Source organism: Pongo abelii, chromosome 5 (assembly GCF_028885655.2).
Source record: "Pongo abelii isolate AG06213 chromosome 5, NHGRI_mPonAbe1-v2.0_pri, whole genome shotgun sequence".
NCBI lineage: Eukaryota > Metazoa > Chordata > Mammalia > Primates > Hominidae > Pongo > Pongo abelii.
This window is the reverse complement of record NC_071990.2, coordinates 39,558,689-39,573,345: the sequence shown is the minus strand read 5'-3', so window position 1 is coordinate 39,573,345 and position 14,657 is coordinate 39,558,689. Positions and strand designations below refer to the sequence as shown.

The 14,657-nt window shown below is 55.0% G+C and overlaps 1 protein-coding gene across 1 annotated transcript; it reads left to right on the top strand.

Moving 5' to 3' along the window:
- Positions 1 to 233: 233 nt before the first annotated feature.
- Positions 234 to 14,181, top strand: KCNK17 (potassium two pore domain channel subfamily K member 17). The gene is made up of 5 exons (XM_024248635.3): positions 234 to 649; positions 3,645 to 3,759; positions 8,442 to 8,602; positions 8,961 to 9,135; positions 13,301 to 14,181. Exons 1-5 carry the CDS (start codon positions 413 to 415, stop codon positions 13,609 to 13,611), a joined length of 999 nt encoding a protein of 332 aa, XP_024104403.3. The 5' UTR covers positions 234 to 412; the 3' UTR covers positions 13,612 to 14,181.
- The last annotated feature ends 476 nt before the right edge of the window (positions 14,182 to 14,657 follow it).

The window sequence follows — 14,657 nt, the reverse complement described above, 5'->3', positions numbered from 1 at the left end:
AGGGGCCCCAAGACAATAAAGTTGGTCTCTACTATCTCCTACCTCTGAGTGCAGTTTCCAGAAGTCCCTCCCATTGTTCATTTCAGGAAATGTGAGGGAGCTCTGGGCCCCTTCCCTCAGCGCCTGCGGTCACCCAGCACCCTTCTCCCTGACCTAGGCCTAGCGGGTGGGCACCCCGCACACATTTGAGGCGGGGCCAGATGCCCACAGTTCAGAGCCTCTTTTTGTCCCTGGGATTGGATCCCAGGTCTGGGTGGGGCCAGGCTGTCCCATTCCCCAGCACTCCTCCTCCCCGGCGAAACGCGGCACCAGCAGGCGTTTGAGAGAGGAGACACGAGCTGGACGCCTGGCCCTTCCCTCCCACCGGGTCCTAGTCCACCGCTCCCGGCGCCGGCTCCCCGCCTCTCCCGCTATGTACCGACCGCGAGCCCGGGCGGCTCCCGAGGGCAGGGTCCGGGGCTGCGCGGTGCCCAGCAACGTGCTCCTGCTGCTCGCCTACCTGGCTTACCTGGCGCTGGGCACCGGCGTGTTCTGGACGCTGGAGGGCCGCGCGGCGCAGGACTCCAGCCGCAGCTTCCAGCGCGACAAGTGGGAGCTGTTGCAGAACTTCACGTGTCTGGACCGCCCGGCGCTGGACTCGCTGATCCGGGTCAGGGGCGAGCGGCGTCGGCCTGGGCGCGGCGGGATGGGGTAGGGGCCGCGGGGTGTACAGGCCGAGAGCGAGGGGGCCTATTCAGGCCCTGGTCAGGCGTTTCCTGTTCAGGGAAACGTCGGGAACGTAGACGCGGGCACAACGGGGGTGAGCGTTCCAGCGCGGGGACCAGAGGGTTGGGGGACCTCGGAGGAAAAGACCCTCGCCCTAGCGAGAGGACTGCGAGAAGCCGGGCTGAGTCCTACTTGGGGGCGAGAGGGCATGCTGGCCCGGTGAGGAGGCAAATGCCTGGGGACACATCCAAATTTGGGGGCGAGGACGACGACGGCAGGGGGCGCGCGCGTAACCGGCCCCGCCCGGCCTGACCTGGGAAAGGGCGCGTTTGAGCCTGCTTGGGGGTTGGTCGCACCCAGACCCGTGGCGAAGGGCTAAACGCCACACCTGGCCGCTTCCAGAGGGGGAACCCGGGCGCACGTTTGCGAACTGGGAGCTGGGACGGCAGGGGCGCCGGGTCTAAGGATGCGCCGGAGCGAGGGCGCGGCCGTAGGAGCCTGGGGGAAGGCGCGCTTGTCCCGGAGGGTGGGTGGAATGGGCCCGAGGCATGCTGGCCGGGGCCACCTTCAACGCAGAGAGGGGGCTCGACGTGCGCAGACCCGGGTTCGAGAGAAGGGCGGACGCAGGGCCGCTCTCTGGCTGAACCCGCTTTACTCCGAGTCTTCGGACACAAGGACTGGGCGCGCCGCCGCCGCGCGGCTGCCCGGAAAGGCTGAAGGCAGGGTTCAGGGGAGGACTCAGAGGTAAATCTGAGCAGAGGCTCCTCAAGGGTGGGGCCTAGCAGGGCGGAGGAGGCCGGGGAGGGTTCTAGGGGTGGCGCATCTTAGGACTGAAGCGACGCCAGACTGGCAGCTGCTCGATTTGGCGGAGGCACTGATGTCCTGGGTCCTGGCTTGGTTCCCCACCCCTTCGTCCAAGAGCCCAGAGTCCACACAGCTGCGCGCCAGCCCAGAATCCCCGTCTTGCAGTCCTGGTGGCTCATCCGTCCAGAGTCTCCAGTCCAAAGCCAATCCCCGGAAGGTGGCAGGGAACCGTGCCAGGGTGGGAAGGGACCCAGCGCGCAGCGGAAATGGTGTTCTGAACCCTCGGACTAGGCCGATTCGGTGAGGTCAGGAGGTAGCCAGGGCCAGGCCTATCTCTACTAAGGACCTAAAGTGATTCCTCCAGCTCCCCACCTGCGGACTTCTGCAAATACAGCCCGACTGCTGGGTCCCGGTGCTGAGGCTGCCTGCCATTACCCTTGCAAAGGTGGTGAACTTCGACTACAAGCAGCCTGGGCCCAGGGAGATGGCTATGATGGTGATTATAATAACAGTAAATGCCTCTGTGCAGCGCTTACCGTGTGCCAAACACTGTTCCTAGTGCTTTACCCGTATTCATTTGTCTCACCTCCCTCACAGGTGGGTACTGTTTTTATCATCCTGTTTCAGAGGTGAAGAAACAGGCTCAGAGAGGTTACACACGAATGCATGGCTACATAGCCAGGAGCTGGAGCTGTTAACCAGCATAAATACTGCTTCAGTGTGGACCTGTGGATGTGGGTGCTTCCGAAGATTCCCAGCCAGGCTGTCATCTCTTTGGGCTTTCCCTTCAACTCCCTCCACCCCCACCTCACCCCCTTCCTCAACACTGCTGTGGCTTCAGCCGTCTCCAGGAATAAGGATGTGGTATCCAGCCCAGATCTTCTTTCTGAGCACCAGATGTGGACACGCAACTTCTGAAATTCCTCAAGGCCAAGAGCAAGTGGTCCTCCTCCTCCTCCCAGCCCTGCCCCTCCACCTGTCCTAAATCTCAATTGTCTGCCCCATGTCCACACACCCTCACAATCCTCTGCAACATCTCCTTTACTGCCCATACTAAATAGGGCCAGGGGCCTGGGCTTCTGAATATCTCCTCTCTGTTCCTCCTGGACCACTCTGTGCCAGGAGACAGGCCAGGGCCCGTCTATCACTCACCTCTGCAGGAGTCTCTCCCCTCTGGTCAACCCCTTCTATACTGCCAGCTGCCACAGAGCACACAAACCTGATCCTACTTCCCCTTTGCTCAGTGACCTTGGATGATACCTGCCACTTCATCCCTGGCATAGCAAAGCCAAGCACAGCTTGGCCTCAATCACTTCTTACCAGTCTCCCTAATCTAGGTCCCAGGCAGTCTCACCTCCCACCTTCTGCACTGCTGTCCCATCTACCTAAACGTCCTTCCACCAGAAGCAATCCTACCTGACCCTCAAGGAAGGCCCAGCTGAAATATCCCATTCTCCATGAGGCCTCTGCTCCTACCCAAATGAGAATGAACATCCTTCTTCCCCAGAGTCCTACAACATTATATGCCTAGTAATGATGATGGTAGCAACTGCTAACACCATGTGCCAGGTACTAAGTCTACACATAATCCCTTATTTAACACAACAACTCTATGAAGTAGGTACTATTTGTGTTACCATTATACAGGTAAGGAAACTGAGGCACAGAGAGACGTTGAGCAACTTGCCCAAGATTGTGTAGCTGCACTTCCTCCTTAATGCCCAAAGTGACACTGACTGCATCATATTAGAGTTAATTGGGTTTATCTATATACCACTGAGGGCTGGAGTCATGTCTCTTGTGGTCATGTCCCCTAAAAGCACCACACATCATGCCTGGCCTAGTGTTTGTTGCAGGAATGGGAGTGAGCAGGGGAGAAAATGAGTGGCTGGTTTACTAGGACTCCAACCTGACCTAGCCCCTGGGTAAAGGGTGGGGAAGGAGCTGTCCCCATGGTAGCTGTTGGTAGCTGTACCTGGTGAGCCCTTGGTGAGAGGGGTAGAGCCTCCTTGCCCTGGTGGGCTGGGATTGAAGAGTAATTGTGTGTAGGTTTGTTTGTGTGTGTGTGTGTGTTTTGGGGTACAGGAAATCCATCACCCCACAGAGCCTGGTGGTCATTGCAGCCTCTTCCCCAGGATGTCGTCCAAGCGTACAAAAACGGGGCCAGCCTCCTCAGCAACACCACCAGCATGGGGCGCTGGGAGCTCATGGGCTCCTTCTTCTTTTCTGTGTCCACCATCACCACCATTGGTAAGGGCCAGATGGGGCCAGGGGGATGGGGGTGGGGAAGGAGGCAGCTCCCTGAGAGGCAACAGGCTAGTTGCCTTTTGGAGGGATTACCTGGAGTCTCATGACTCCAAGTGCAGTTCAACTCTGCAGCATGGACACCGCCTGGGAGAAGTCTCGGACCTCACTACAGATGCTGACTCAGCCTCTGCATCTCACCCAAGTCCACAGGGGATTCATGTGCCCTGTTCGAGTTTGACAAGCACTGCTCTAGGGGACTTCTGCCCTACATGGCCTTTGAGGAAGCAGAGGTCTCCCAGTACAGCAAGAAACATGTCTCTGGGCACTACAAGGGTGCCAGTCTCCTCAGCTGAGCCCACCCAACACTGAGCCCCGGGGGTGGTGGTCGGGAGAAGTGGAGGGGAAGTTAGGAAGGAAGAAGGAGTAGAAATCCAAAGAAAGAGCTTTAGACCCCCCTGTTTCTCAGCCCTGGGGGAGGTGGCCATTCCTCCCATGTCCTTGTCTCCAGACCCCACAGGCCTCTCTTCAGCTTGCGAACAGCCCCCTCCACTCCTCATCGCTATCCTCCCCACACATAGGGACACCTGGACTAACCCTCCCCTGCGGAAGAGCTGAGGTAGAGCTTTTCTCAGGAGGGTGCTGAGGGGCTGCTGTGCAGAGAGGAAGAGCAAGCTAGATCCCTGCAGTTCTGAAACCCAGGGAATCATGCAAGTCGAGCCACCCAGATCCTTCTGCCCCAACCCCTGCATGACACAGGACTGGCTGATATCACTGGTGACTTGGGCTACCACTTCCCAGTTCCTGGCCAGCCAGGATCCTCTCTCCAGGACACCAGTATCCCAGCCTCCCCACAGGGTTGGATAAGGCAAGAGCACCCAGAGGATTCTCCATCTAGTTTTAAATTGGCCAGAACTTCTTGAAAGCAGACCTCAGAGCTACATGGGAGCTTGGGCAGTCCTTGAGACAAGCATGCCTGGGAGGCATCTCAGACTCCAGGGGCCCTGAGCCCCTGAAGGACTGGCAGGATGGGCCGATTCATCTTTACATCCCCAAGGGTCTATTACAAGGCCAAGCATACTACAGCCACTCAATAAATACTGCCACGTTAAGGAATTCCATTAAATATGCATTCACCAGGCATGTATTGAGTTCCAGGGTAGCAGGAGATCTTAAAACACAGTCACTATAGGCCAGGCCTCCCAGATTTGGGGGTCCTTTAGTCTGCAAACCCCACACCTCCCACACTCTTCTCCAGGCCTGTGACTTTGGCCCACCAAATTCAGAGTTTTGCTACCTCTCTTCCCAGCTCTACCACCCCTAGCCTGGATTATGCCTGTGTCCTTTCCTCTCCACTCAGTTTCAACCAGCTTGAGGGTGAGGAGGGCAGAGAGAGGAGGACCCTGCCCCACCCTCCACACACAGTACACCTGAGGAAACACCCGAAGTCTTTTTGTACTAGGCCCTGTGCTGGGCACTTTGACATTTAAGATTTCAATTTGTCCGTATGGCAACCTCCAAGGATAGGTCTTATTATTTTCTTTCTTTCTTTTTTGAGACGGAGTCCCGCTGTGTCGCCCAGGCTGGAGTGCAGTGGCATGGTCTCAGCTCACTGAAACCTCCGCCTCCCAGGTTCAAGCGATTCTCCTGCCTCAGCCTCCCAAGTAGCTGGGACTACAGGCGCTTGCCAACATACCCGGCTAATTTTTGTATTTTAGTAGAGACAAGTTTTACCATGTTGGCCAGGCTGGCCTCAAACTCCTGACCTCAAGTGATCCACCCACCTCGGCCTCCCAAAGTGCTGGGATTACAGGTGTGAGCCACTGTGTCCAGCCTATTTTCATGTCACAGATGGGGACACAGTGGCACAGAAATGTTGCACCATCTCCCCCAGATCATATGGCTAGTGAGAAGCAGAGTTGATTGGCCACTGTGGAGTGAACAGGAGGGGAGTGAGGGTTCTGTGACGCTGACCACACCTGTATGCACTTACACATGGGAGGAATTTGGAGAGAAGGAGAGGGAGATGGGAGATGAGGTACATCTGGAATGCCACAAGGGAAGAAGGGATATTCTGAGAGGCTCAGCGGAGGGCAGCCTCCTTGGCAAACCCATTGCCCTGGGACCAGCACCCTGTAAGGGCAGTACTTTCCAAGCCCTAACACAAATACCTCTGGCCCAGTAGGACAGGCCTGAGCCCAGAAATCACTCATCTATGAACTCCATTCCTGGCTTGCTCATTGGTTCTTTCATTCATCCATCCATTTGTTCAACAAATAAATTGAAGGCTGGGCACGGTGGCTCTTGCCTATAATCCCAGCACTTTGGGAGGCCAAGGCGGGCAGATCACGAGGTCAGGAGATTGAGACCATCCTGGCCAACATGGTGAAACCTGGTCTTTACTAAAAATGCAAAATTAGCTGGGTGTGGTGGCACGTGTCTGTAATCCCAGCTACTCAGGAGGCTGAGGCAGGAGAATCACTGGAACCAGGGAGTCAGAGGTTGCAATGAGCTGAGATCGCACCACTGCACTCCAGCCTGGTCACAGAGCAAGACTCCATCACAAAAAGAAAGAAAGATCAAGCCACTTGCCCAAGGTCCCACAGCCAGCAAGGAGCTGAGCTGGGATCCAAACCTAGGAGGTGCACCAGACTCCAAAGCACATGCTCAGGACTTGTACATAGTTTGATCTCTCTTGGGACCCCTCAGTAAGGTGGGGGTGGATGTAAACACTGGTTTCAATATGTACAAACGAGTGTAGGGTGTGTGGGCACAGTGACCCCATCTGGGCAAGCAAGAATGTTAGGCAGTGATAGGAGGCAGAATGAGAGGCATTTGTTCATTTACTTACACATTCACTTTTGTATTTCCTCATTCATTCATTCACTCATTCTTCATGCATTCAACACACATATAGTGAAGAGCACCTATTAAGGGTCAGATCCTTTGCCAGTTGCTGAGAATATGATGATTAAGAACCAGTCCCAGGCCAGGTGCGGTGGCTCACGCCTGTAATCCCAGCACTTTGGTAGGCCAAGGCGGGCAGATCACCTGAGGTCAGGAGCTCGAGACCAGCCTGGCCAACATGGCAAAACCCCGTCTCTACTAAAAAAATACAAAAATTAGCTGGGCGTGTTGGCACATGCCTGTAATCCCAGCTACTCGGGAGGCTGAGGCAGGAGAATAGCTTGAACCCAGGAGGCGGAGGTTGAAGTGAGCCAAGATTGTGCCAGTGCACTCCAGCCTAGGCAACAGAGCGAAACTACGTCTCAAAAAAAAAAAAAAAAAAAAAAAAAAGAGCCAGTCCCTGCTCTTGAGGGGCTCAGAGCATATACTTGATATACCTGGAAGAGGCAGACATGGAAACAAATCTCTCTCACACAGTGCAAGGGAGAGTGCTAGAGAGGGGCCCTGGATGAGGAGTGGCTGCACTGGAGAGTCGAGGACTGGAAGGGTCATTTATATTTATGTGGGTAAAGAGGAGAGAGACTCTTCATAGAGGAAGCATTGTGGTCAAAGGTGCAGAGACACAAGTGGACCTGGAGAGTTCTGCAGGCCAGCAATGTGGCTGGAGCTGGGGAAGCGGGTGCACCAGACGAGTCTCAGAGAAAGGCTGGGCAAGAGCTTGGACTTTCCCCAGCAGACAGGAGACTGAGGAAGTGTTATAACCTCAATGATGATCTAATCAGGTTTGCATTTTAGTAAGACAAGACAGTGGTGGTGATCAAGAAGGGTGGAGGCAGAGCTGGAGGAGAAAATGTCCAGATGGATAGAATCTTTTGTGAACATCTTTTCCTCCCCTAGCTTCCCCTCTCCCTATCTTGACGATCAGAGAGCACCAGCACCCCAACTTCTACCTCCTCCCCTAAGCAGCTGATGACTTACCGTCTGTCCCTCCCTCCCACTGAGGTTTATGAGGGAGCCCCGTTGTGCTAGTTTGGGTCCTCCAGGAATCAGATATCAAGACAGAATTAGATGCACAAGAGATATATTGAGGGGAGCCTTTGAAGGATAAAAGAAAAGAAGCAGGAATTAATGGCAAAAGCCTCAGATTGCAAGCAGGCCTGATACCTGTGAAAGGAGAGAGGGAAGGAAAGAGACTGGTGTGGGAAGAGCTGCTCACTGCAGTGCAGCTGTGAGAAAGTCTGGGCCGGGCCATGGGGATCCCAGAGCAAAGGTTGCAAGAGGAGTGCCGCACTGGGCAGGGATGGCCAGCTTCAGTGCCCCACTGTGCCCAGGCATGGCTGGGAGCAGCATGGAAACAGCATGGCCTCAGCCTGAATGGTGCAGTAGATCCTAAGAGTGCAACAGCTGGAGGCTCTGCCCCCTCCAGCATCCCTCTGCCCATCCAGAGAGGGAGGACATGAAGAGAGGAAGAGGAGACTCACATTTGGTGGGTTTGAGCTCATGCATGTAGCTTAGCCTCCTAGAGCTTCTCCAGCCTGTAAAATATGGCACATAATTCTGATTTGGAAGGGTGGTTTCGAGGGTGAACTGAGGGAATGAATGTACAGGGTGCCATGCACAGTGCCCAGCACAGAAAAGGAGGGCCTTGGTAAGTATCAGCTGCCCACATCTACAGTGGGTTAGAATGAGGGCCCTGGGGGTTGGGCCCAGGAGTGGGGCTGTGGTGGCGAGTGGACAGGGCTGGGCTGGAAAGGTCCCCTGAGTGCCCCCTCTCACCTCAGGCTATGGCAACCTGAGCCCCAACACGATGGCTGCCCGCCTCTTCTGCATCTTCTTTGCCCTTGTGGGGATCCCACTCAACCTCGTGGTGCTCAACCGACTGGGGCGTCTCATGCAGCAGGGAGTAAACCACTGCGCCAGCAGGCTGGGGGGCACCTGGCAGGTGAGGGGGCTGCTGGACAGGGTGGGGATGGGTCACTTCTAGAATGAGGGGCTGTGGTGGGAATTGGGGTTACTAATGAGGTGGGAGCAGGGGTTACTGATGGGGTTGTGTTGGGATTGGGGGTCACTGCTCAGAATAGGGTCCTTAGTGAAAAAGGGCATTAATGGTAGAGACGGGGTGGGACTGGGCAGACGGGAAGGACATGAGGCACAGGCTCCAGGCAGGGAACCTGGAGAACACAGACCAGGTGAAGAGCACCCTTCTTACTGGGGAGAGCTCTGGCCTGCCTCCAGCTCCCTCGGCTCCCACGCATGGGGTGAAGGCCTCAGGAGGCCTGGGGACACTGTTGCACCCACAGGACCCGGACAAGGCGCGGTGGCTGGCAGGCTCTGGTGCCCTCCTCTCGGGCCTCCTGCTCTTCCTGCTGCTGCCACCACTGCTCTTCTCCCACATGGAGGGCTGGAGCTACACGGAGGGCTTCTACTTCGCCTTCATCACCCTCAGCACCGTGGGCTTCGGCGACTACGTGATTGGTGAGAGTTCCTGGTGGTCGGGCTGGCGGGGACATTCGGCTGCCTACACCTGTCACTCATCTGCTCCCGCAGCTGGTGCACCTGCTGTGTGCACGCCATGTGGGGGCTTTTGGGCCCAAAATCCGGAGACACTGTCCTACCCGCTTTTGTTGTGTGACGGGTCTGAGGTCACTCTGGCCCTTCTTGACCAACGTGGAGAGGTCCGACACGTCCGCGGGCCCACCTATTGTGCTTAGAGCTCTCCACATGACGGGAGTCCCCACCTCCCTCCCGGGTCCGTGCTTGCCCCAGGGTCTCCCTTCCGCACTTCGCTCTCTCCCCATGGAACGCCAATCTGTCCCACTGCTCCGGGGCTGGAGATCACAGTACCCGGGGATCAGGCAGTAGGGTCCGGGAGACTCCTGGAACCCCAGCCTCTCCAGAGCCCTGTGGGAAAACAGTTGGCAGGCAGATTCTGAGTGCCACCAAGAAAGGGCCTCATGGTCAGTGGACCCAGGGTGGGTTTAATCAGTGGCACTACCTAACCTAGGCAAGAAACGGGCCCCAGAAGCCACCAGCCTTGCATAATCAGGCTGAGGCCAATGCCCAGCAGGTGGCAGTGGAGGGACATTCTGTGCCGTGGCGGAGTGGCTGCGCCCCAGCTCAGCCTCATCACCGCCCCTTCCTGTCCCTGAAGGTGCTGCTGGCACCACCACCGCGCCAGCCCGGAGGGGTTTCGTGCACTCCCTCTGATCCCAGACCCTAACGTGGGGAGGAGGCCTTGCCCTTCTTCACTTCTTCGGCGATAGAACCCAGCCTGGAAGAATGAAGTTAGTTTCAGCTAACTCCTCAGGCAACCTACAGCAACAATTGTCACCCCCATTTTACGGAGAAGGAAGCTGAAGCTCAGAGAGGCTGAGCCATCTGCCTGAGATTGCACAGCTAGTAAGATGTGAATCCTGATCTATTTGACTCCAAAATTCATACTCTTTCCAGACCACCTAAAATGTCTCCTCTCTGGGCCTCAGTGTTCCTGCCTATAAAATGAGGCAATCCCTAGAGCCCCTCAGTGCCTTCTAGCCTCTGTTTGCAAGGTCCCCAGGAAGAGGGGTCAGGTGTTGGGGCCTCACACTGCCCCTCTTGATCTCCCTCATCCTGGGAGGTCTGTTGCTCTGGAAGGAAATTCTTGGGAAGATTTATTCCAACTGGGTCATGTTCCCACCTTTACCCTCAGAGTAGAGAGATATGTCTCAGGACAGCTGAGCCCAGTAGCTCCAAGGGCCATACCTGCACCCTCGCAGCTCAGAGTATGATTCTTAGATCTGTCATTTCTTCTCTGTTTCCACTGCCATTTCCCTAGTCCAGACAGGGTTGTTGTATATAGCTGCACAGGTTGGGCACTGCACAATCCTATAGTTTTGCTACTTACACAGAGCATAATAAGGATGGCACCCATGGACTTGTGCAGCCTCTCTCCTTGTCCCCTGTTGGCTCTTATGACCTTTAAAAATTACAAAGGCTATGATGTCACCTGCGCACCTCCTCTGAAGAACTTCATTGTTTTCCCATAGTTTTAGGATAAAGTCCAAAATCTGTAACCCCCCTCCTACCAATACAATCTGACTGAGGAGATCTAGTCTAAACTTTAAGCCCAGAGGGACTGCCCAGGCATGGGGCAAGGATGGACAAGAACACTCCTGCCCAGTGGCCACTGCAGTTGGCAGAGCTGCCCCCTTCACCACATCTCTGTAGACTTGCTACCTCCTGGGCCCCTCTGCAGTCATGGCAGTGCCTCATAGCAGGTCACCACAATGAAAGCCCCAACTGCTCCACCTGCAAGGGATCTTCCTTATACAGATGGAGACACTGAGGCCTGGAGGAGGGAAGGGAGTTGCATAAGGTCATAGAGCAAGTGAGTCAGGGCAAGTCTAGGATAAACTCCCAAGCCTGGGCCCTTCACACCACCCATGTTTCAGAGTTTTCCATGCCTATTCCTCAAACGTCTCAGCACTCCTTATCCTCCAGTAACAGGGACAGCCCCTTTCTTGGATGGGGATACTGAGGTCCACCACTTGGCTACTGGGTGTTCACGTCGCTGCATCAGCAGCCACAAGAGGCGCTGTCTTCACAGCCACTCCTCTGCCTGAAGGCTGTGGCCAGAGCCGCCCCCAGGTCCCAGCCGGCTGCTCCTCCCCGGCCCCATAGCCCTCTCGCCTCCCAATTGCATTTGCAGCTCAGTTGAGCGCCTTGCCAGCTGCCAGGTCTCCTGCCACTTATGATTTCAGCTTAAAAAAATGAAATAAAAAGGGAGAAGAGTGCCTCCTCCCCTCTGTCACCAGGAGCAAGCCAAGCTGGCGGGTGGCAGGGCCAGAGAGCCGGCTCAGCGCCTGATCTCATTTAGGACCATCAGCGGAATCATAGCCCCATAACCCAATCAGCCTAATCCAATCCCAGCTCCTGCCAGGCAGCACAGGTCAGCTCCCAGGTGGCAGCCTCATCCCCACGTGGGGGTCCTAGAGAGGGGCCCAGCCTTGGGGGACCTGGAGAGAGAGGCTGTATTGGGGCCAGCAGGACAGGATGAGGAGTAGACAGAGGCATGGTACCGGGAGCAAAGACAGAAAAGGATGACGAAGGAATAGGAAGGGAGATCTCTACCCTTTGAATGATTCCAATCTGATGAGGGAGGCAGCACAGACCTCCAGGGAGGGTACTAAATGATAGGGCAAATTCTTGGCAAGATTTATCTAAGACTCACAGCAGCTCCCATCAGTCCCCTCCCTCGGCCATACTTACCCAGCACCAACTTCGTTGGGGGTGTCCGATGGTGAGTGAAACAAGCAACCACCTATAGATCTTGGGCACCTGTTATGTACCAGGCACCATTCTGAGCGCTTGAGCTGCATCAGCCCATGTGATCCTCCCAACAGTCATAGGAGGAGGACTCTTACTGTCTCCAGTTTACAGATGAGGAAGTAACTTTCCCAGCAGACACACATAGGCCATGAAAGCAGCACATGTAACAGAGGAACCCAATGTGGTCTGTAGGGAGTGATGTCTGAACTGAGGTCTGCAGGACAAGGGAAGGTAACCAGGCCAAGAAAAATGGAAAATGAAGAGCATTTGGATCTGAGAGGCCATAAGTACAAAGGCCCAGAGGCAGGAAGAATGATAGATGGGGAAACAGGAAAAAGACCAGAATGACCAGGCAGTCAGAGGGGAGAGGTGTGCTGCAGAAGTGGGCAGAGGTCCTTGAGGATTTGGACTTCATCCTAAAAGCCAAGGGGGCGCAGTCGTATTCCCCATCTCACAGGTGAAGAAGGTTCAGACAGGTGGCTGAAGAACCGAGTCAGGATACATATTCTGATGATTCCATTGTTCATCCCAAATCCCCTGGCTCCAGCAAGCTGCCTCCTTTCAGATACAAGAAAACCAAACAGAGACTAGCAAACACTAGAGCGGACATCGAAATCCTCTGGAGGCTTGTTAAAATACAGATTTCTGGCCAGGCACGGTGGCTCATGCCTGTAATTCTAGCACTTTGGGAGGCCGAGGTGGGTGGATTGCCTGAGCTCAGGAGTTCAAGACCAGCCTGGGCAACAATGGTGAAACCCTGTCTCTACTAAAATACAAAAAATTAGCTGGGCGTGGCGGCGTGTGCCTGTAGTCCCAGCTGCTCGGGAGGCTGAGGCAGGAGAATCACTTGAACCCAGGAGGCGGAAGTTGCAGTGAGCCGAGATCACGCCACTGCACTCCAGCCTGGGCAACAGAGTGAGACTCTGTCTCCAAAACAAAACAAAACAAAAAATACAGATTGCTGGGCCTATGCCCAGTGTTTCTGATCCAGTAGGTCTGGGGTAGGGGCCCCATCATTTGCATTTCCAACAAGCTCTCAGGAATGCTGATGCTGCCGGCCCCAGGGACCACACTTTGAGAACTGCTGGGATGGAGCATGAACAGATTCCCTCAGAAAGACAAAGAGGAAATGTAGCTCCTAAACCCAAGTGCCAATCCAGGGAGGCTTTCTGGAATCCTTCGGAGGTGACCATGAGGCTAGGAGTCTCCATGTTCTGTCCCATTGACCCCTCAACTTGCTTATATCAATCAAACCATGTATCTCTGTTTCTGTTTGGGGAATGTGGTCCTGACTTTCCCAGGCCTCCATCCTCTGACCTTGCCTCTTCCACAGGAATGAACCCCTCCCAGAGGTACCCACTGTGGTACAAGAACATGGTGTCCCTGTGGATCCTCTTTGGGATGGCATGGCTGGCCTTGATCATCAAACTCATCCTCTCCCAGCTGGAGACGCCAGGGAGGGTATGTTCCTGCTGCCACCACAGCTCCAAGGAAGATTTCAAGTCCCAAAACTGGAGACAGGGACCTGACTGGGAGCCAGAGTCCCACTCCCCGCAGCAAGGATGCTATCCAGAGGGACCTATGGGAATCATACAGCATCTGGAACCTTCTGCTCACACTGCAGGCTGTGACAAGGACAGCTAGTTTTACTCCATTCTTTGTTTGGTCGTCCTCCTCAGTAGCAAGACCCCTGATTTTAAGCTTGGCACATGTCCACCCAAACTAAAGACGACATTTTCCATCCACCCTTGAGGCTAGGTGCAGCTATATGATTAATTCTGCCCAATAGGGTATACAGAGACATGTCCTGGGTGACATGGGATGTGACTTTCGGGGAGGGGGGGCGGCATGCCCTTCTTCCCCACTTCCTTACTTTAGCTGGCTGCAATGCCGATATGGTGGCTGGGAGCTCTGGCAGCCATACGGCACCATGAAGTAGTGGCAATGTTTGAGCGGCACAATAAGATAGGAAGAGTCTGGATCTCTGATGATCACAGAGCCATCCTAACAAACGGAATATCACCCGACCTCCTTTATGTGAGAGACAAATAAACATCTTATGTAAAACACCATTATTTGGGTTTTTCTGTCATTCATAACCAAACCTAATTCTGAGTATGCCCAGAGACAAAGGCAGCATGTGAGACTGGAACCTACACAGAGAGAAACTACCCTCTCCCCGTGTGAGTTTGTCCAGGGCTGGTGGCAAGAATGGATTGAAGGCTGGACTGCCAGCCCCCTACACCTTCAGACAGCCACCAGGTAAACTCTGTAAAGATTTGCTGATAACTCTCAGGGCTGATACAGCCAGCAGGCGGCTGGTCTCAGTCCAGCTGCTGAATCCTTACTCTATGGCTCATTCACACCACAGAAAAGCCAGGGGCAAGCCAGTGAGCTCCTCCTGCCTTACCCTGCCCCACTGCGTTTGAAGGCCCCATCAACGGTTTGCAAAGCCAGGTAGAGTTTGCAAAGGCTACTTCTGTTTGCAGAGTGTCAATGAAGGTTGCTACTAAGATAGCACATAACACAGTGGTTCCCACCATACATACATATAAGCCCAGCCAGAGCTCCTGGCAGTACCAGCTGACACCTAGGGTCACCTGGGGCAGCTGGGCTCTTGGCCTCCGTGGTCACCTGTGATTCCATTCCCTCCACCCATCTTGCAGGTGGTATCCCAGGGACTCAGGGAG